This window comes from Tasmannia lanceolata, unplaced genomic scaffold (genome assembly GCF_043159265.1).
Source record: "Tasmannia lanceolata isolate RefF3 unplaced genomic scaffold, GAP_Taslan_0.1 ptg000015l, whole genome shotgun sequence".
Taxonomy (NCBI): domain Eukaryota; kingdom Viridiplantae; phylum Streptophyta; class Magnoliopsida; order Canellales; family Winteraceae; genus Tasmannia; species Tasmannia lanceolata.
Window position 1 is genome coordinate 52,958,815 of NW_027518692.1, and position 22,700 is coordinate 52,981,514.

Consider the following 22,700-nt stretch of genomic DNA (forward strand, 5'->3'; position numbering starts at 1 on the left):
TTAAGGATGTTTTCCCATTGCCCTGCCCCCCCCCCCCCCCCCCCCCCCCCCCTCTCTTTTTTTTTTTTTCCTTTTAAACCTCTTTATGGTCTTAAAGTCATAATTGGACAGTACAAAAACGTGTCGACACACCCACATTAAGTTTGGCACTTCTAGTAGTACAAAAAAAAGTGTCGAAAGGAGTGTTGACACGCGTGTCGTGTCATACAGGGCACTACGCACGTGCTAGCAATAAATTCAGAGTGTCGGCTGAATCATAGCTATTTTAAAGTGTGGATCCTATTTGTACTTATGCAATTATGTTAGTTTTTTACATATTTTTATTGTTTATTGATCATTTCTATATTCCAAATAATTGTATTTGCATTTTTAGTTCAGATGCTAACAAAAGACCTTGATCGACAAGTAGACATTATGCTCTAATGTGTTAACTAAATTCCCTTTCAAATATTGTTTGCATCCATCTGTAATGAGTTTTAGGGATATATCAAAATCTTTTATGTGGAAATCGAATTGATAATGTTAATAGAATCATTGTAACCATTTTTTTTTGTGGACCGGGTTGCTTCGATTTTGTTGATTTCTAAAAGGAAATGTCATTCCTTATAAATGTAATTGTCTCTCATGATTCCTCTATTTGAATTGCTACTGAAGAAGAGTTCCTATAGCACTTGCATGTTGCTGATTTTTGCATGCCTTGATGTCTGCAAATAGTCATCTAATTAAGTAAAATGCTAGACAATTTAAATTATACTCCTCTTCCTTCCCATGTTTACTGTGGAGAATTGTTAGAGAATCATGATCCTTGGGCTCAATCTTGGATAGTATAACTTTGAGCTACAGATAATCGACCCAATTATCTGTACATTTCTTTTGATCATTATGTTTTCTTCCAGCCGGTCCAGCCCTTAGGACGGGTAGTGGTTGTGGTATATACCTAATCTGAGAGAATATGCACCTATAAATTTGTTTGTCTGGCCATGATCTTCTGATTTTTTATTTTTTTTTCGAAAATCTCCATTTGGTTATGGGCATCTATGTTTTATCCATCACATGGTTAGTCTAGAAAAATGTGAGGAGGAACTTTGTGTGTAATCATGAGTGCCATCAAAATGCATATGATTCTGGATAGAAGTATTTGCTGCATTATGTATTTGAATCTACTATAGTAGATCTGCATGCTGACCTGTGCCTACGAAGGCAACCTTGGGTGAATACTAACAGTTTTGTTCCCTTCAATTCAAACTCTGATTCTTTCTTTTTCTATTTATAGGTATCCTTTGGAGCTGCGGAAGGATAAATCGACTAAGGATAAAGTATTTTTATTACTTCTGAAAATTCTTTATCATGTTTACTATATCTTTGTAGCCTTGTAGGTACTGTTGTTTCTTTGATATTTTTCCACTCTTATTTTAAATTTCATTTGAGTAATAAAATTAATACTCCAACGTATGTATGTGTAATCATAGACGTGTATACACCTGTGAAGTTTGTATACATCTTAAATATGTAGCTCCTATCTATGTATACAGGCAATATAGTACTTAATACTAAAGATAGAAGTGCCTTTGGTAGGTCATGAATAGTTGGCGGACAAGGAAAGAGAACATGTTTTAAGAGATCTACCAATACTTTCATGTACTTTTAATATTCTTTTTGTGAATTTATTGAGCTTTATAATCCTTTTCTGCAAGTTCATTTAAAGATTATCTATATTATATGGGAGATGATATTTCCACTCCTTTTACAGCATTTGAACCCCTTTTTATTCGTCTTTACGTAAAAAATGACAGTAAAATGAAGTAGATTGAGAAAGACACACACACGCGCGCGCACACACACACACACATATATTGTTCAAAAATTTATCGGTTCTTCTTGATTAAATAGATAGATGAGAAATTTCAGTAAGGCCATGTTTGTATACCAACAAGATTTAGATTTGGATTTAGTTGATATTTTGAACTGGATCAGATCCTTAGATTTCCAAATCAGCTACAACAGTGCAAAAAATTCCAATTTTCAAATCTGTTCTGCGAGACATTATTTGGAAATCAATATTTGTGGCAACTTCCTTCACCATGGCTGCTCCTCGACGTTGCTCCGGCAGCAGCGAGACATCCCTCCCACCCTCCTTCTCTCTCTTTCTCTCTCTCTTAAAACATGAACAGGAAGATGATTGATGTGTTTTGTATCCAAAACTCAAATCCAAATCAAAATACAAATGCATGAGGTATCCAAACGGGCCCTAATAGTTGCCAATGTTCTGTGGAGTATTTAGCAATTTGTGGCATGCTGCATAAACACAATGAAAAGGTCTTCCAGAATCTTACAACTACTGCAAGCACTTCTAATGACGGATTATTACATTCATTACCTTTCAATTGGTTCAACCATTCATTACCTTCCAATTGGTTCAACCATTTGTGTTTCCCATCTTATTTTAGAAAGACTCATTAAATACGGGAGAAAGATGATGTAACATGGTACCATCAGATGTTGATTTGATTTCCGCACATCCACACACACATACACACACACACACACACACACACACACACATATAACTTCAAATGGTAACGTAAATTTATAATCTTGTAACCATTCAAAAAGAAAAAAAATTATAATCTTTGCATTTTACATTTCTCAAAAATTTCAAGTTTCATATAATGCACTTTATTTTCCATCGCATTCAATGGCAGTTCCCATTGGGGAACAGATATTTAAAACTAATGGTGTGCAACTAACATAAATTTTGAATGTTGTGTAAATTTCTATATAGTTAAAAGGGTGTAAGAGGTCAGATCAACAATCTAATGGTAGCATTTCTGAGCATAAGAAGAGTCAACATGATCTAGAAAAAGCTGAATCAAGTGAAAGATATGAGAACTTGGAGAATTATGAAGAAGTATCTGATATGGAGTGTGGTATTGATGAAATATCTCAGCATATATCCAGAAATCTTACTACCGAAGACAATGAGTGTGCCAATGCATCTGATCAAAAGCTTCAGCAACAGAATCGAAATTCAGATATGCAAACAAGCAATTCATCTGAGGTTGGTTACCAATCCTAAAATTGATGGTGCATCATATGCAGGGATTTAAATTTCGGTTTCGGCTGAAATCCCAAAATTGCGGCCAAAATTTGGTACAAAAAAGAAATGAATTAAATATTTATTTCGAAATTTCGGCTGAAATTTGTGATATTTCTGAAATTCTGGATTCGGGGGATTTCGGTTTCTGTCCCAACCGAAATCCGAAATTTTGGTATTTCGGCTGAAATTTCAAACCATGATCATTTTTTATTTTTTTGAATGGTAACTGAATATATTAAAAGGGATAGACCGAAAAAAAGGCCACCCACACCCCCCAGTAGGCCAGAATTACACACAGAAAGAAAGGAAAAAATACAAACCATGATCATATGTATGATATGTTCGTTTTTCTTTTCAACTGTTAATTTGTGAAACTATTGCAAATTTTAGGCGGTGAAGCCTTGCGGACGTATCAATTCTTGTATGGCTGTGGCAAGAGATACATTATATATTTATGGAGGCATGATGGAGGTCAAAGATCAAGAAATTACACTTGATGATCTTTACATGCTTAATCTCAGCAAACTTGATGATTGGAAGTGCATCATACCGGTTTGTTACGTTTCATTCTATATTATTCTCTAGACACTCTTGGTTTTTACTGCCTTTCATTTTCATCTACTATTTCACTGTTGTAATATAGTTAAGGAAATTATTTTATTTCATAATCTTTAGAAATGTTGGCCATCCTTGTCTACACCATCGTTACTGGAAACTTCGTACTTAGATGGGAAGTTAACTTCCCAAATTTAGGGGAGGCGCGCTTCACAGACGCTTACTACGTGTTTCTTCTTAATTAAGAGTACACTTCCTGTTTAGGTGATTATTTCTTCCTGAAAGAATATTTTCTCCTTTCGATATTGCTGAAGGAGCGTATTTAAAAAAAGAGTGCATTTAAAGCGTGAAAATTTAATGTTTTCCAAAATCTTAACATCAAATATACATGTGAAACTGTAGATTCCTAAAACTATTAATTCTAATTAGTCGCAAATTTTGCTATTAAAAAAAAAAAGGATGGCAAAGTCATATTTTCTACTTGTAATCCTTACCTATGTTAACCCTTTCTCCCTAACATATTACAATCATACTATTTCTATGTACTTCATGTTTGCTTCCAATGAGGCTTATTACATGCTTCATGTTGACTTTCAATGACGCTTACCACACATTTTCTCTTTAATTTCTATAGGGCTTTAGCTCCCCGTATTTTCTATTTTCTAAACCCCGTGCTTCTCGCTTTCGCTTCCGCTTCCGCATCGCTTCTCACACTCGCTTCCCACTCTGGAAACCATGCTCTACACCAGCCCATTTTTTTTTCATTGCAAAATGGAAGCTTTAAAATATGTATAGTTCATTTTAAAATTATTCAAGTATCTACGATTCAAATAAAAACCTAAAAACTAGCCTTTGATTACTTTTCAGGCATTGAAGAGTCCAAGTTTTCTTGAAGTTCTTAGATTCGGTGTCACAATTGCATTTAGCCTGGTGTTGCAAATTACTAGTAAATTCTTTTAGTGATGGGACAGATGTTATTTGTAATTTCTAGCAACATGTTTCCTTTAATCTTGCCATTAATGCAAGAGTTTTTTTGTTTTACCATATTATGGAAAACCCATTCATTTGATGGAATACATATGCCTCTCAACTGTATAAATTAAAGCATGCAATTTATTTTCAAGCCCCCATGAAAACTTGTAATAATCACATCATGGGCATCCCGTTTCTTATTGAATCAATTGTTTCTGTCATTTTATACCAACAGGCATCTGAATGTGAATGGCTTGATGTTTCGGAGGAGGAGGAGGATGATACTGAAGACGAGCAAAGCAATAGTGAAAGTGACAGCGATGAGACAGATGAGGATGATGATTTAGAGGTACAACTTTCACTTGTAGGTCCCAGATTGCATCATTGGTTAATTTTTGGAGCTTATAGAGATGGCTTTTTTCAGGTCATGGAGTTCCATTTATTCTCTTATAACAATTTATTGACTTCTAATACACTTCAACATGTAAACACCATTTTGATTTTATGAATAATGTCAGATAATTGCTTCTCTAGATATTTAAAAGGGCGGCCCAATGCACGAGGCTCCCGCCATTGCGGGGTCTGGGGAGGGCTAGATGTACGCAGCCTTACCCGTGCTTTGCAGAGAGGCTATTTCTGTGACTCGAACCCGTGACCACCAGGTCACAATGGAGCAGCCTTACGCCTGCCTCTCTCTCTCTCTCTCTCTCTCTATATATATATATATATATATATATATATATATATATATATATATATAGACACACACACAATGTATTCGTCTGAGTCTGTCTCCCTTTCTTATTCCTTTATTTTATAGTTCATTTTTCGCAGAATTGATGCACTTTAGTTGTTTCTGTATGATATCTTATGAAAGTCATTGGACCATTGTATATAATATGGTTGAAGGCATGGGTAAATCATTTCTTTAGTCAATCCTTTACTTTTCTTTGGTCTTGTTTGTTTCAGATTATGACTACCGATTGTAAGTCCAAAACCTATTATTGGACTTAAAATTACATTTAAATTTGAGTCCAATAATAGGCTTAGGGCTGACAATCTGTTGTCATAATCTGAAACGAACAAGGCCTTTATCTCTTCTCTTCTGGATTAAACGAAATTCAAATACTGTTGTATTCATCGTATGAGAGGGAGAATTCCCATGGGAAATCTGAAGCCTTGGTCTGTTCCTTTTTCAATGAAGGCTCTCTCTATCTCTCAGATATATTTCCTTCTTACTAAAAGAATAATGGAAGAAGGAAAAAATGAGAAGAAATCATATGGGAGTGCATTTACTATTATGTCCATTAATTAATTATTTATAACTTAAAAGTGTATTTATAAAATAATGGAAATACCCTTTGGAAAAACCCATACACCCCAGTCACTCTTACAAGTAAAATGAAATAAACGAATATCGTTTTTAGGATCTTCCAATACACCCTTCAAGATGGAGCATAGATGACATTTATGCCTAGCTTGTGTGGAATATCACGATGTCTATTGTGTTCCTACTACCTTTGTAAGGATGTCAGCAGGTTTGTCTTCGGAGTTCAAACATAACATATGGCACAATGATAAATTTTCTGCTTCCTTTTCTTTGGCAAAATGACATTCCACCTCACTGTTTATCCTCATCGAATACTGGATTAGAGGAGATAAAAAAAAGCTGATTTTCACATTTACGTTTTGTGGAAACTTTCTTCTCTTGAGCTATATTAGCTCAAAAGAACCATTCACAGTTGCGTGATATTCAGTTTAGACACTAAATTTTGCTAGAATAAGTTATTTTTCTTTTCCAAGTGATTAGGTTTCCTCCATCAAAACTGCAGTATCCATTGGGACATCCTCTTTCTGCAAGAGAAACTACCCAATTGCAATATCCACTTGGATATCCTCTTTTTGCAAGAGAAACATCCAATCTGCGTCAGAATATGCTTACATACTTGTATTCTTATCCTTATCATACAATATACCTTCACACAAGTGCATCAGAGTTATCTGAGAATTCTGTTAGCTGCTTCCAACTAAGATGCTCGTGGGGCATGCTGAACTGATTTGTAACACTTGTAGTTTATGCAATATCAGAACTTGTGATCATGGCATATTTCAACATACTAACCATTTCTGATAAGGACCGAGGTCGCTAACTAGCTTCCTCTTTTGATCGTGGAACTCATGCGCTTGCTTTATTTGAGTATTTGTAGGATTACCCCATCTTCTAGTGTCCTCCACAGGTCAGGAACATTTTTATATTTAGATTTAAATGTCTATGTTTTAACTGGGCACCCTCTTCCCAAAATGATATCAACTGACCCAAATTTTTTATGTCAAATAGCTTGTTACAGTAAGTTTTTCATGTAGCAGTTCCTTCTTGATCTTCACATAGTATGGTCAATATAATGTCTCTTGATCCCAATCTCTGACAACTGAGCTGCTAAACCTGTCACACATGCCCGAAGAGGTTGTTTTAGGCCACTGATAGCGTTTCTTAGCCTTCAAACCTTTCCCCTCTTGGGTGAAAACTAGGAGGAAGGGCCATATGCGCTTCTTGTTTATCGTCATTATGAAGAAATGCTTTATATTCATTTAGTTGATGTAATGTAATGGCCAAGAATGGTTTGCTGCAAGAGATAACTAATTGATTTAAGCTTTGTAACATGTGCAAAAGCTCCTTAATAATCTATCTCGTATGTTTGACTAAGCCCATATGCCTCTAATCTTGCTTTGTATCTGTCCTCCATGCCATCTTGTCTGTTTTTCAAGGTGTAGAGTGTAGACCAACTTAATCCCTACCGCATTTTCCTTTGGGCAACACAACCAGTTTCCAGGTTTATTCTTTTCTAGCGTTTGTATTTCCTCCAAAATTACTTTCCATTTAGGTTGAGCAAATGCATCTTCTACTAAAGTTCCACCTAATCTCTGAGAAATACAAGCTCTTTTACCCTTGCATAACGAAATGAACAAGAAGATTCTATTTAGAACGAGAGCGTTAGAAGTATGGATTACAAAAGGAATAATAAAATGGCAGAATTTTAAGTGACAAAAGTTCGCCAAAATTGACTCCGATATCTCTCTTGCCATTTATGAGGGAGTGAAACCAATATTTTCAACTGGACAGTTATCTGAAAAAGTTAAAAGTTTCAAATAATTTGTTTGGGCTTAGGTTAGTGGAGCAGAAGTTTCATTGAAAATGGAAGGAGGTAGGCCAAGATGTCTTCTTAAAATTAACAGTGTAGTCTGATGGGCCTTCTTAAAATTACCATGTGCAACATAAAATCATATGGGTGTTGTTGAGTGGGAATTCCCCCCCCCCCCCCCCCCCCCCCCCTACCTATTAATGATTCAATTGAGGTGGAGGCTCGAGGTCTCATATACTGTTTAAGGATCTTTGGCAAGAACCTTGGACCAAGTTTGGTAGTCAAAGGAGATTCCAGTAACAGAAAAATTGCTTGGGCTTTTAGGAAATTTTTTTTGGGCCTTGGACGTTGGCCCATATCCTAGATGAAATATTACGTCTGTCTATTAGTTTAAACTTGTCCTTTATTGATGTTATGTGTGTGGAAAATGAGCAATATTTGCACTGTACATAATTTCTTTTGTTAGGGAAGGTCTTGGCTGTTAGGCTTTATGTATCGTGCAATATCAATGCTTTACATAATTTCTTTTTCGCTTTCTTCAGTAAAAGTGTTTTTCATTAGAACAATGCCCATGTGTTTGTTAATTTTCGAAAATAAAAAAAATGGCCATGTCTCTCTCTCTCTCTCTCTCTCTCTCTACACACACACACACAAGTGTTCCTACGCTCAAGCGCAGATAGCTTATCTGTGCTCTAGTGCAAAAAAATCATGTGGGCCCAAATTTTTTGGGTTGATCCAAAGCATTCATTTGGAAGGCCCTTCCATAGATAGGGTGTGTACGAAAAATCAGGTCCATAGGATCATCCTAACCCATCCAAAAGTGGAGGGAAAAATGGACAGACTGTTTGTCCACAAATCTGCCCATTTTTTCCCTAGGTAAGGGCCTTTCAAATGAATGCTTTGGATCACCCAAAAAAAATGGGCCCACCCTGTTTTTTGCACTCAAGCACAGGAACAGTAAGCCCCCCCCAGCCCCCCCCCCCCCCCCCCCCCCCCCCCCCCCACACACACACACACCCACCCACCCATATATATAACAATTTTTTGCTGTTTTGAATGTAAGCAGTTGCCTACATTATCTGGCAAATATGTTGGATGTGCTTTTATTCTTTGTAGTCATGGTAGTGCAAGCCCAGACCATGGGCACACCCATAATTCAGTATTACATAGTGCAGTTTTCATATTAAGTACTGGACTGTTATGAGCTAGTCATCGTAGGAAATCACATACAAGCGTAATGACATTCTGGTCACAAGTTAGTTTCCTCATTACCTAAAAAGTATAACTTTATTTACTGAATATTCAAGAACCTAAAAGCTATTCTGCAATTATTTTTGTCCAACTTCTTTAATGCATCTTGCTGCCAATAGTTTTGTGCTTCTACATGATATTTCCCAATTTCAAGTTATTATGAGTTGCTAATACGGAATATTGCTCCTTTACAAGTATAAGGTAACCCAACCCTTTGGAAAATTGTATGGAAGTCTTCAACATTTATTGGTTCCACTCCATTACGAAATGAACAGATTTCGGAGTAGTTGTTTTGCTGGTTCAATATTTGGATGACATGGGTGTTTTGTTTATTTTTGGATATATGACCAATGTCCTAGTTTCTGGAGTTTTCATAGTATATGTGTGCATAGAAATATTGTAATAGTTTCGGAATAATTTATGATATCCTGCTTGAAATATTTGCTTCTGTCCTGGCAAGAATTTTTTAAAGTATTCTATGTCAGTTTCATTTTTAGTTCTCTGATCTTCTTGTTGGCGTGCATGAAAAGACTTGGAATGATGGTGAAAGAACTCTTGAAATGGAGAATGCTGTTGCAATAATTAAGGGTGAGGGAAAGAATCTTCGAAGGAAGGAGAAACGTGCCAGGATAGAACAGATCAGAGCCACCCTTGGCCTTTCAGATTCGCAAAGGACTCCAATAGTAATATCCGTTTCTTAATTTATAGTACCTTTTTTTTTATGTTAGCACTCTGATACATTTACGGATCTTTTCTTAGGCAGTTCATTCATTCATTTCTCTAATTTTGTATTTACATGCTAAAAGATCTTTTCATAACTGGTTATTTCACGCTCAATATGAGCGTGAAATATTAAAGAATCCATCGACTGAAATTAGTGTTAGAAAATGTGTTATATAATGTTCTAAAGTTTAATAGAAGATCACTTAACCATCGTATGTCATTCACTGATCTATAACTATCCAGTCTAATGTGGAAGTTTTAAAAAGTAATTTACCTATTTCATCATGCTGAAAATTTTGAAGCGCTTCTTCCTAATCTTGCACATTCTCTCTGGTAACTAAGCTCAAGTACATCAAACAACAATGGTGAGAGGTAATGTAGAAGATCCCATGAAGAATATGCTGTTAAACGAAATATGAAACTATAAAGAAATAATATAAACCATAACCGACAATAATTAAAGGAACACACATCTTTAATGTATAAACTCTATAAATGACATGCGACGGCTACACCCCGGGCTCATCTGGCATTTTCCCTTTTTTCTTGTTCTTTCATTTATTTCCGTCCAGGTACCCTGCCTCACGACTTATCCACTACCCCCGTCTAAAGGTAGTGGCGATTTTGGACTTTTGATTACGGATGACAGACATCATGTCAAGCCGCCTTAGGGATTATTTCCCTTCGGTAAGATTATCAACACAAGGCTGCGCACACTGATCGTGTTGACTTTTGATCATTTTGGTCCAAGAACGACACAACGGCCTCCCTTATACCCCCATCTACATGCTCATGACAAAGCATAAAGTAATCCATTTTTTTTTTAAACTACATCATGCAAATCTACATAGCGGTTGAAATCTAAAATCAAAGGAATTATCATGATAATTTAACTAAAATAACTGTTTGAGATAGGAATATAACTAGAATATCAATCTAACATTAACAAGCCCATATTGAGAGATATACAAGAATAGTCCACTGTCACTTGCCTTACACTTCTGCCGGATGAGAGAACCCACGAAGTCCTAAATAAGGATAGAGGATCGCTCAACCTGAAAGTGAGACCAACACCCGATCACACTTGATTCACACCATTTTACTATATCTAGCTTACAGAGGTTTTGGGGATGCGCAGGTGAGGAGAAGGGTGTGGGCCAAGGGAGAGAAAGAGAGAGAGGGGAGAAAATGCTCTTCCTTCTCTCTTTGATATGCTCTGATACCATGTTATTGAGAAGAGGAAGAAGAAGAAGAGGGAGAAGATGGAGTCTCCTTGAGGAAGCTCCCATGTAAAATGATATATATATATATATATATATATATATATATATATATATCAGTGCTTGGACCTGGCAAGAATTGACTCGGACCCGCGGGTCGACCTGGCCCGCCCGTAATTTCCGGGTCTGGGTCAACATTTTGTGACCTGTTTCTAAGTTGACCCGCGGGTCAACCCGGCCCGTCAAAACTGGGCTGGTTCGGGTGGACCCGCGGGTGCCCGTAGAAGTGAAACAAAGTAGTTTTTCTGTAATTGTCATATTTCTATACCTCTTCTTTGTAGTTTTTTCCGTAATTGTCATATAAGGGTACCCTTTTTCTGTACTTTTTTCCGTAATTTTTCTACTTTACAGCACTTTTTCCGTAATTTTCCTCCAAAACTTTAGTGTCTTATGATTATTATTGCTAGCTTCTTTCTGTACTTATTATTTCTAGCCACCTTTCCAGAAATAGTATTTCCGTGTAGTTTTCACCACGTCTAATAAGACAAATCTCTCAACACATACAATTGCAAAGGATGGGTGAGAAGTAGCCTTTGGAGAAGGTGGCTAGCAAATACCTATAAAACTGAAAAAACAAAAATTTACTAAAAACATGGGTGATCCGCAGGTCGACCTGGCCCGTACGGGCCAGGTGCGGGTCCAAGATTCGTGACCCGTAAAATTTTCCGGGTCATTTTGACCCGGCCCGTTTGACTCGGACCCATACGGGTTGGGTCAAACCCAGTCTGGCCCACCCGTTTACCAGGTCTATCAGCGCTCCAACGTTTTGTATGTATAGGGAAAGTGTCTCTAGTCTACCGACTAGAGATCATTCTCTAGTTCGCCGACCAAAGACACATGGGTCCCATCTTGTTTTGGTGATGCAAAGCATTCATTTGATGGGCCCTGACATAGGGAGGGTGTCCACAAAAAATCAGCTCCATAGGATCATCCCAACCCTACGATTTGTGGAGCTTAAAATAGACGGCTATAAACCGCGACAAATCTGTCCATTTTTTAGCTCTACAAATCGAAGAGTTAAGATGATCCTATGAAGCTGATTTTTTGTGGACACCCTATCTGTGATGGGGCCTATCAAATGAATGCTTTAGATCACCACAAAAAATGTGGGACCCATGTGTTTTTGGTCGGCGGACTAGAGAATGATCTCTAGTCGGTAGACTAGAGACACTTTCCTCTCTCTCTCTCTCTCTCTCTCTCTCTCTCTCTCAGAAAAGTGTTGTGTTTCTATGCTCGAGCGCAGATAGCTTATCTGGCTCCAGTGCAGAAAAATCATGTGGGCCCACATTTTTGCGTGATCCAAAGCATTCATTGGGAAGGCCCTTCCATAGATAGGGTGTGTACCAAAAATCGGATTCATAGGATGATCCTAACCCTTCCAATAGTGGAGGGAAAAATGAACCGACACTGTATGTCCACAAATCTGCCCATTTCCCCCCTCTAATTTTGGATGGGTTAGGATGATCCAATGGATCTGATTTTTTGTGGACACCCTATCTAGGTAAGGGCCTTCCAAATGAAGGCTTTGGATCGCCCCAAAAATGTGGGCCCACCTTTTTTTTGGCACTTGAGTGCAGGAACAATAAGCCCTGTATCAGAAAAGTAATATATTATATATATAGACACACACACACACACACACACACACAAGAGAGTAGGGTTACAAATACAAAGACCAAAATACCCTCTAACACACCACCCACTGCATATAATTCCCCAATATGCAAGACTGTAAAGAAGCAAGTAAAACACACTATCCTGTATTAACAAGTAGCCCATACTCGAAGGCCGTTTGTAGTCCACATCGCATATTTTGTCCTTTCATCTAATGAATCTACTTGCTCACCTATCAAATAAAAATAGAAAACCTCAACCTCTGTTTTGCTTGCTAACAAATTTTTAGATTAATTATTTTATCAGGTCTATCAATGGGATAGTGTCTGCGAGAGAATGCTCAAAAGAGCGTGCGCACGCGCGCGCACACACACACACATATATATATGAGAAAAGGGTTTCTGCGCTCGAGCGTAGATAAGCTTATCTGCGCTCGAGCACAGAAACAGGGGCGCGCATTTTTTGGTGGGATCCAAGGCATTCATTTGATGGGCCCTTTCATGGATAGGGTGTCCCCCAAAAATCAGCTACATTGGATTTCCATAGGGTGTTCATTTGTGGGGCAAAAAATGGGCAGATTTGTGGACAAACAGTATCTGTCCATTCTTGGCCCCACAAATGGACACCCTAACATGGTCCAATGGAGCTGATTTTTTGTACACCCCCCATCCATGATGGGGCCTGTCAAATGAATGCTTAAGATCACCCACCCCCCTTTCCAGCACTCGAGTGCAGATAAGCTATCTGCTTCTCTCTCTCTCTCTCTCTCTCTCTCTCTCTCTCTCTCTCTCTCTCTCTCATATATATATATATATATATATATATATATATATATATATATATATATATATGAGAGAGAGAGAGAGAGAGAGAGAGAGAGAGCGAGCGAGAGAGAGCCTCACCCATAAGGCATATCACAAGTTCTATGATTACAGAATCATTAACATCTTATTGTGTACACATCAGTTGATGGATTTGATAACCGTACAGCATTCTAAACTTGTTGCAATTATATATGCATATTGTTTGAGATATTTCTTGCCTCATCTGGTCTGATCTTATTCTTTAGAAGCAATTACATTTCTATTCCTGCAACTGATGTAAGCATTTTCGGTACAAATCAGTGTGGGCATTCATCCTTTTACTTTGTGGATCCATTGTTTGTCTTATAACCTTTCTATCTTTTTTGAAGCCCGGAGAAGCTCTGAAGGATTTTTACAAACGGACGAGTATGTACTGGCAAATGGCTGCACATGAACATACTCAACATACTGGAAAGGTCAGGTTTCTCTTTGGAAGATTTATAAGTGGATATGTTGCATTCATAGCTATCTGCACTCCCTTGGTTTTCCCACACTCCTCTGTTTGTCCTGTCTAGTAATAGGAATAGTTTACTAATGACTGGTTAGTTGCATTGCAAACATGATCCATGCCTTTTATTCTTGAGTGACAATGAATAATGGCATGAATCTTATGCATTGCAAGAACATGTGGAAATTATCTCATTAGAGTGAAAAATGTCAAATCCTTGTTGTACATTTTTCATTAGTAAATGCTGAATTTATTATGGAAAAAACTCGATTACTGTATAATAGAGAAGAGAAGAAGAGAAAGTTAAGTAGAGGAGAAATGACATTAAATGGAATTCGTATGGTGCCACAAACTCAATCCCGTGACTCCATAGTTTTTTATTTATTATAATTAGGGGTCCAACTCAGGGCGAATAGGGGTGCTTTATATATTATAATGGCATATTTTATCTTTCAAAAAAAAATTATAATAGCATATCTGATGCTATTTTCTTGAGATGCAGTAGAAGCCTTGAAAGCAACTTTTTGAATTCATTTTACCTATACTTAATTGTTTGGAGTTCCGAAAGGGATGATTTTTGGGAATTTGGGTTGGGAATTAGAGGGCGAGCCTTGGCACAATGGTAAGGTTGCTCCATTGTGACTTGGTGGTCACGGGTTCAAGTTACGGAAAAAGCCTCTCTGCAAAGCAGAGGTGGCTGCGTACAGCTTACCCTCCCCAGACCCCGCAATGGCGGGAGCCTTGTGCACTGGGCCGCCCTTTTGGGTTGAGCTTTTATCATAAAATCGGGTCAGGTTTGGGTTGATTCCAATTCATTTTTTAGCAAAAGCTTAGCCCGACCCAATCCAAGTTGTGCACCATACTCATTTCCCATATTATAAGCCATTTAAGCATATTCTGTCCCCTCTACATCTCTATACATTCCTCATTTTAATTGTGTTGGAAGTGTAGGAATTACGTAAAGATGGTTTTGATCTTGCCGAGGTTCGATTCAAAGAACTCAAACCGATCCTTGATGAGGTGCTTCCCGTCAATCTTCTATATCAATCAGGAGAAAACCCACATATTCCAGTTTTTTAAAATCCATTTTATGTATGTTTTTTCCCCATGTATTGCAGTTGGCTGTACTAGAGGCAGAGCAGAAAGCTGTAGAGGAAGAAGCTGGCGAAACGAGTTCTAGAAAGAGAGGCAATAAGAAAAAAAAGAATCACACTTCACAAAGATAGCTCACTTGAAGCTTTTGCACCAGTTTTCAGATATAGCATTTTAGTTAGCATATCTATGTGCTGTCTATATAATCGGTTTAAAAACAAATAATGCAGGTATATTTGTGATCAATAGATAATATTTTATTTAATTTCGAAGTTTTGTATATTTATGCTTTCTGGGCATTATTTTGTGGTGAGATTGAATATTTCTAGGTCAAGGTTGAAGACCTCTGTTGTTCTCTTATTCCCTGTTTGGACTTTGGATTGCAAGAAATATATTTCTAAATTCTAATGGGAATTTTTCTTTCTTTCCATAATTTAGAGGAATGTGAGTAGGGTTAATTTAGAGTGATGTCATCATAAATTGAAGGTCCCTCTAAATAAAAAAATTGAATAGAGTTGGTTCCCATTATCTTTTTTGGTGTGTAAAAAAGTAATCGATTATACATTGAATAATCTTGATATTATTAGACGTCAAAACCAATAAGGGTTATAATCATTATCCCATACAATCCAACAGTGGTGATGATGTATGAATTACAATCAATATCCGACCACAACAGTGGTTCCTTGTGTAGCTAAAAATGTGTAGTTACGTTCAACATCTCAACTTTAGAGTGTATGCCCTAAAAGTCAGTAATTCTTGTGTTGAATCTTAACTTATAAGTGAAATTCATGACAACTTACTGAGTGATATAACAGGAATGTATGATGTGCTTAATTAGCACATGTTTGCCCTTAGGTAGCATCGTAAGAATATCATGCACATGGATTCGCAAATCCTAATGAGCGGGAGATATGCTATGATATTTTGGTTCTTTACAAACCTAAAATGTTCTAGTCGGGTTGAGACTGGACATCTCTTCCTGTATGAAACTGGCATCAACCCTGGCCTTTATACACGAATTGGGTGGCTTATCTCAGCCACTGAGGTAGGGGACCCTAAGTAGGCAGAATGGGTGCAGTGAATGGTTCATGCACTAACATAGAAAATAACTAGAATATCATCTCAATAACGCAAACCTCAAAGGGATTAGGGTTATTTTAGTCATTTTCTACGTCTTTTATTTATCCCTACCTCTTAAATATTTATGAGATAGGGAAGTTTTGTCATTTTATGAGATGGAGGTATTGTGGTAAACTTTTATGGGATAGGGTATTTCGTTCATTTTGCATATGGGCATTTGGCCATTTACTATTAGTGGAGAGACCTTGGCTTGAGCTCTTGCAAGGGAACCCTTCACCTTATCATTCCTCTAAATAATTTTACATGAAAATGCTGACCAACATCAATCAAACAATAGAATTTCAAATTCTAGAAAATTGAATGCTGTGAATCAAATGGCAGAAAAAAAAATTTTCAAGAAAAATCCATAAAATAACTTTCCAACAAAAAATATTTTCCATAAAAACATTCTGCACATCCAAACATGCCCCTAGTGTAGCCTTTATTAAAACAAAGGAACGTAGATTAACATATGATGTGTTCCTTTGAAAATGCTAAAACGGAAGCCACTTCAGTTTTATACCTAGTTTATCCCTCTCTTTCTCCACCCACCTCTCACAGTCTGACCCACGAATATTTCATGGAATATTTTTTCATGGTTGCCAAACATGCGGTAAGTCTATGCGGAAACTGATTTCTAAGGATTTTTTTTTTCATAATTTCGAGGGAAATGAACGTTTTTTTATGGTGTGTGCCCTTTTAATCCAGTATTTTCAAAACTATTGTACGGCCGACTCCATAGGATGATCCAAACCATCCATTTGTTGGGGCAAAATAAAAATTTGTTGTGTCCAAAAAATCATTTCCATAGGATGACCCTAACTATCTGATCTAGAGAGGTTTCCATAACGTACTGTTTCTCTACAGATCGGAGGGCTAGGATGATCCTATGAAAATGGTTTTTGGGGACAACAATTTTCTATTGCGGCCCAACAAATGGACAGTTTGGATCATACTATGGAGTGGGCTGTACAGTACTTTTTGAAAAATACGAGAATATACGGCCACACACCATACAAAATCTCGGTAAATGATATGTTTTCATTATAAATTCAAGGTGCCTGTAAATATAAGTCGAAGTGCGGTGCCTCAAGTTACTCTTTTTTTTCATGTGTAATCAAACAAAGGAAAAGCACAATATTCTGAAAATGTATTTCATTTCCAAACTTTTAGAGAAAATTCTTGCAATCCAAATGGAGAACTTATTGACTCCACATATATCATATTCCAATAACATAGAACATTTATTTCAAACATATCCCCCTCTATCTATCTATTATGCCTCAGGTTTCCATGAAGAGAGTGGTGGAGTTTCTGAAATTTCCCAGTTGAATTTCATGAACCCTTCAGGATATCGGTCGCCCATGGTTGCGCCCTTTCCGCTAATGGCATCCAGCTCTTCCATCTCTTCGGGCGTAAGTTTGATAAACGCGGCTGCCCTGTTGCTGTTGAAGTTCTCTATTTTGGTGGTTCCTGGGATTGGAGACACATCTTTGCCTTGGTGGTGAACCCAAGCCAGTGCCATCTGACCAGGGCTGCACCCTTTCCTCTTTGCCATCTCTTCCAAACGCTCGAACATTCGCGCATTGTATTCTAGATTACTTCCTTGGAACTTGGGTGTTATCTGCACCACACAATGATCAAGATGCCGTTAATATGATCCCAAAGACAAGCAGCCAATGCTGGGACATTTAGGGGCCGTTTGGATTCACGGATTTTAGAATCCAGGTTTTTAGTTTGAAAACAGTGTAAAAGATGGTTCTTGATCAAGCTGTTGCATGCTGTCCTGGCAGTGTTTCTTGGATTTTAAGAGAGAAATTCAGGTTTTAAAAATCTCACATGCATCCTAAGATTTCTAAAACCTGGAAATATGGGAGGATCTGCTACTCTCTTGCTGCTGGGAAGAAGGGCGAGAAGTCAAAAAAGAGTAAAAAACGACGGTTGGTCTGCTTCTTCTCTTGTCTCTAAGCTACAATTTTGAAGAAATCCCGAACTCTAAAATCCACGTATCCAAACGGCCCCTTGGATACATGGATTTTATAATCCTGGATTTTACAGGCTAAAACCTGGATTTTATATGCTAAAACCTGGTTGTCCTTTTTAAAGGATTTGTTTTTTTGAATGATAGCAAATTTGATTGAAAAAGACCGAGGTCGTCAAAGAATATTAAAAAAGAGATGATTATGTGCCCCCCCTTTTAACGTGAATTGCGGGCAGACTTTAACGCTTTTTGACAGAGGGGGGGGGGGGCGCAGTTTTGGACTCAAAATTAATTCTCAAAATCCAAAACTGATTAGGGCTAATAAATAGCGGTATTAGTACTTTTAGCTGTCTACAGCTAGAATAGCGTGTTCCACGTTTCAAGCTTGAAGTGTATGGTATAATGGTTGGGTCAAAAGCTTAGCCAAAGTAAAAGGTGTTTAGGGCATCCCGAGAGGTTTGATCATTGCTTGATCCCTTAATCAGTCCATGAATATTGTTGGACATTACAAATCCGGTCTGTTTCCATTTGGCCCACTCTTTTTGGATCATTCTAAACCTCTGATAAAACATGATTAAAAAAAAAAAAAAAAACTCCTCCACGATGTCATCAAATTCTAACAACAAATTGCAATTTGGTTCAATTTTTAAGGACATGGCGTTTGGCCATGAATTATTTTTTTCATGAAAAATTAGTGTCTTCAAGTCGAGAGGTGTCTGCAAGCCTAGATGAGGGTGAAGTGGCTAAAATTCAAGAAACAGAAAACAGGAACCTAGCGTATCGAGGAGCGGCAAAAAATCAGGAAACAGAAAACTCTACTCAAAATCAGAGCAACTTTTTCCTGATTTTTATCAACTTTTCAGACTCATCTCAATCATTTGAGATTGTAACAACCGACAATCGCGAGCTCCAAACTGAACATCGGACTCAAAATTAAGGCCTTCTGGATTTTGAGAATTGATTTTAAGTCCAAAATTGATAGTGGGCTCAAAATCGTGTTTAATTTACAGTCCAATAATGAGTTTTGGCCTTTAATTTACAGCTAAAAGTACTAATGCCAGATCTGTGGATTCCAATTTCTTATTTCCACAGTTTATTTGGAAATCTGATTTTTTTCACTGTCAGCCGCAGAATTGGAAATTCAAGGATTTGATGCGGATCTAAATGTCAACGCAAAAAGGGCTGCTAATGTGAGAATTCCAAATCAAAATCTTCTCGGCATCCAAACGGCCCTAGAGAAGGAGAGAGAAATTGAGACTGGGGAGATGAGACACCAAACGGTTGTTGATAATGGGGTAATCTATCGACAATATAAATTATTATTTTTTTGAATTAGTGACTATATGAACAAACCTTTCTCTTAAAAGTATGTTCATACAGTCCCGACAAAGAAGCGCTCTTTTGCTTTTATGAAAGAGTCTACAAATAAAAGAGGAAAGATAATGGCACCGAATAAAGCATGTCAAAATCCATGAGCATACCTTTCTCAGATCTGTGACATCCAAATTAGTGACTATATTGGGGCCTGCTGAAAGGAAACCCATGCCTAGAGGACTGTATGCCACAATTCCAATACCAAGCTCTCTATTCACCAACACAACCAAACAATGTCATGTCAATACCCACTTTAGAATTTAATCATTATATCATTAAAAGGGGTGTCTATAGTAAACAAAAGAGGGTGAATTTGTCATTGTCTCTTAAAAGTTAAAACCAAAAACAAAAATATTTTAGTTCACCTGCAAGTAGGGATTATCTCTTCCTCTATTTCTCTGTTCCATAGAGACCACATCAATTGGACTGCAGTGATCGGATGAACAGCATGAGCTCTTCTTATCGTCGATGCCGAAGCCTCGGAAAGTCCTATATACTTAATCTTCCCTTCCTCTATGAGTTCCTTCATTGCTCCAATCTAATAAACAAACATAGAAAGGGAACAGATAAAAAAAAAAGGACTAATCCTATAGAAGAATCTTAATTCAAAAAAGGGGTCATCATCCTTATTAGTCTTAATTATACCGAAATTTCAATTGGGGTCTTAGTATCAATCCGATGCTGATAATATAGATCGATGTAGTCCGTGCCGAGCCTCTCCAGACTAGCCTCACACGCGGCACGAATGTAAGCAGGGGTCCCATTCACTATTACACTCCCATCAGCTCCAAACATGGCACCACACTTAGTAGCGAGCTGGACCTTATCTCTTATGCCTTTCAAAGCCTGCAAAGAAAACATCAACAAATTTCCAACTTAGTGAAATTCGTGCGAATGGCCAATATCCAATTAGGGGTCCGACTCGGGCCGGTTTGGGTTGGGTTGAGGCAAACCGTAGCCCAGGTTGCATTCCCTCAACCCTAACCCAACCCAGCCCAAGCCTCGGGTCGAGGATGGTCAACCCTATCCCAACCCATCTCTAAATCTCTCAACCATAACCGGATCCTTCTAAACCTTTTTTTTTCGAAATCGGGTCGGGTTGAGTATGGTTGGGTTCAGGTTTGCCAAGGGTAGAAGCAAAAAATAAATAAAACAAAAATACGTAACACTAAGATTTTGAAAATCACAATAAAATTAGAGAACGGAGATCAGGTTCCGGTTGGGTCAGGTTTCCCAAAGGCCTCAACCATAACCCAACCAAAAATTAAATCGGGTTAACAATAACACAACGCAACCCCAAGAAATACCAACCCAACCAGAGTTGGAATTGGGTTGAGCCCGTCGTGTTCGGGTTGAGCCCAACCGAAGCTGCACCCCTAAAACCACTTCGGGTTAGGAAAAACTAACCTTTCCAACGAGGATCTCATTGGTGAAAGGCCCATAAACATCTGATGTGTCGAGAAACGTTACGCCGGTCTCAACGGCGTGACGAATGAGGCGGATCATGTCCTCCTCCGGCTTGGGAGGTCCATACATGGCGGACATGCCCATGCATCCTAGCCCTTGGGCTGAAACCTCTAGACCTTGAGACCCAAGCTTAATATTCTCCATCACACCCACAGTTGTTAACTGAATGCACACTCAGGAGCGACTTCTAGTCTATGATCCACAGAATTTATATGTGCTTTTTCCCCTCTGTGAATGCTGATGATGTGATATGAGAACTACATTAGTCATGCCAGCCAAGTTTGAATTATTAAATGGAGCCACTCGGGATTCATGTGCGGTCTACAAACACGACAACGCAAGCCAACCACACCTTCAAGTGGGAAATTCATTGTTTAAAAACCCCAAAAGCTGGCTCAGTTTAAATGAGTTAGGTCGAGTCAACTTTACAGAGTCACACTGACTCGGACAAAAAATTCACTAGGATTTCTACTTAAAATATGTTTTTACTAAAAATTATTCTTTCGAGTCATAACTCGGTTTTGAATTGGGTTGAGTCGACTTACCTAGTTTGCACTCGACTCAGTTTTGCTTTAGTAAGACAAAACAAGTGGGTAAATGAGCCAAAGAAAAATTAAAAAATGTAAACTTGCCCCCCCCACCGAACTTTCAGCCTTTGAGATCGTCATGAGCACGCCATCTATGACCATCATAAGCACGCCATTTTGGACTATCAGCCTCACTCTTTTTTTCTCTTCTTCATGGCTTACGATAAAATTTTATTAAAGAAAAAAGAAATGGGCACCCCCTCCCAATTTAAGGGAAAATGACCGAAAAATTGCCTTGTTGTTTCTGAAATTATGGGTGGCTGGCACTTTCAACTCTTTGCACTTATGGATGGTGCCGTACAATACAAAAGACCCTTTTGCCTTCAAGTGTATACAAAAAATTAGGGGTGTCAACAGATCCACTTCGGGTCGGATCCACCTATGTCACAGTCACGATCCATTCAAATTCCTTATCGGTCGGGTCGGAGTCAAATTGTTCTTCGGATTCTACTTTCCACGTCATGATCACGATCCATTTTAATTCGGACCGTCCATCGGAGTGTCCTATTATGTCCCACTACGCTAAGTAAACAATTAATTTTTAAAAAAAATAGATAGAATGGTAGTCCACTATTAGTGTGTCTCTATGCATTTTCTTCAACTAAAATGAAAATTTATCTATGTTTAATTTATGTGTATAATAATGCATGTAAACAATAAAACTAATCAAAATTACATACACAAATATAATGTATAACTATTATCAAAGAATATGATGCATAAAGAACAAAACGCCTCTCTCTTTTCCTTCGTGAAAGTATGAAATGAAACGACTGAAATGAGTGAAATCGCATTCTCATCTGATTCATTAAGTGATATGAGATGTTTTGACCAAAATACCCTTCATAGAACGTTAGCATTAACAAAAATTAGAGGGTATTTTTTGTAAACCATTTCGAATCGTGACTATCCAATGGGCATCTGTGGCGTGCTCATACACAATCCAAAATTTTTCGGATCCCAGATTTGATGATCCGAAATATGCCCATGAATCCTATTCATATGTTTAGATCCCGTTCATTAATTTTCGGATTCAAACGATCCTCAGACAGTCTGGATCCATTGACACCCCTACAAAAAATGTTGGGTCTTGTTGGAAATGTCAGTTTTATCAGGGGAAACTTCGGGTCATAT

At 37.8% G+C, this 22,700-nt stretch overlaps 2 protein-coding genes across 3 annotated transcripts in view; one reads left to right on the plus strand and one right to left on the minus strand.

The window, feature by feature from the left end:
- Window positions 1-15,449, plus strand: part of LOC143892362 (Galactose oxidase/kelch repeat superfamily protein) — a 49,510-nt gene extending 34,061 nt beyond the window's left edge. For both annotated transcript variants that reach the window (XM_077396943.1, XM_077396944.1), the window contains exons 13-20: window positions 1,274-1,316; window positions 2,783-3,058; window positions 3,488-3,649; window positions 4,860-4,973; window positions 9,546-9,698; window positions 13,825-13,911; window positions 14,895-14,963; window positions 15,062-15,449. In XM_077396943.1, the coding sequence (XP_077253058.1) occupies window positions 1,274-1,316; window positions 2,783-3,058; window positions 3,488-3,649; window positions 4,860-4,973; window positions 9,546-9,698; window positions 13,825-13,911; window positions 14,895-14,963; window positions 15,062-15,169 (1,012 nt within the window). In that variant the 3' untranslated portion in view covers window positions 15,170-15,449. The remainder of the gene's footprint in view (window positions 1-1,273; window positions 1,317-2,782; window positions 3,059-3,487; window positions 3,650-4,859; window positions 4,974-9,545; window positions 9,699-13,824; window positions 13,912-14,894; window positions 14,964-15,061) is intronic.
- A 1,729-nt stretch (window positions 15,450-17,178) lies between these two features.
- On the minus strand, window positions 17,179-21,175 carry LOC143892364 (putative aldo-keto reductase 2). The gene is made up of 5 exons (XM_077396945.1): window positions 20,920-21,175; window positions 20,158-20,358; window positions 19,878-20,050; window positions 19,620-19,722; window positions 17,179-17,781 (listed from the first exon to the last, which is right to left on the minus strand). The coding sequence occupies exons 1-5, from the start codon at window positions 21,121-21,123 to the stop codon at window positions 17,434-17,436; spliced, it is 1,029 nt and encodes a 342-aa protein (XP_077253060.1). The 5' UTR covers window positions 21,124-21,175; the 3' UTR covers window positions 17,179-17,433.
- Window positions 21,176-22,700: the final 1,525 nt, after the last annotated feature.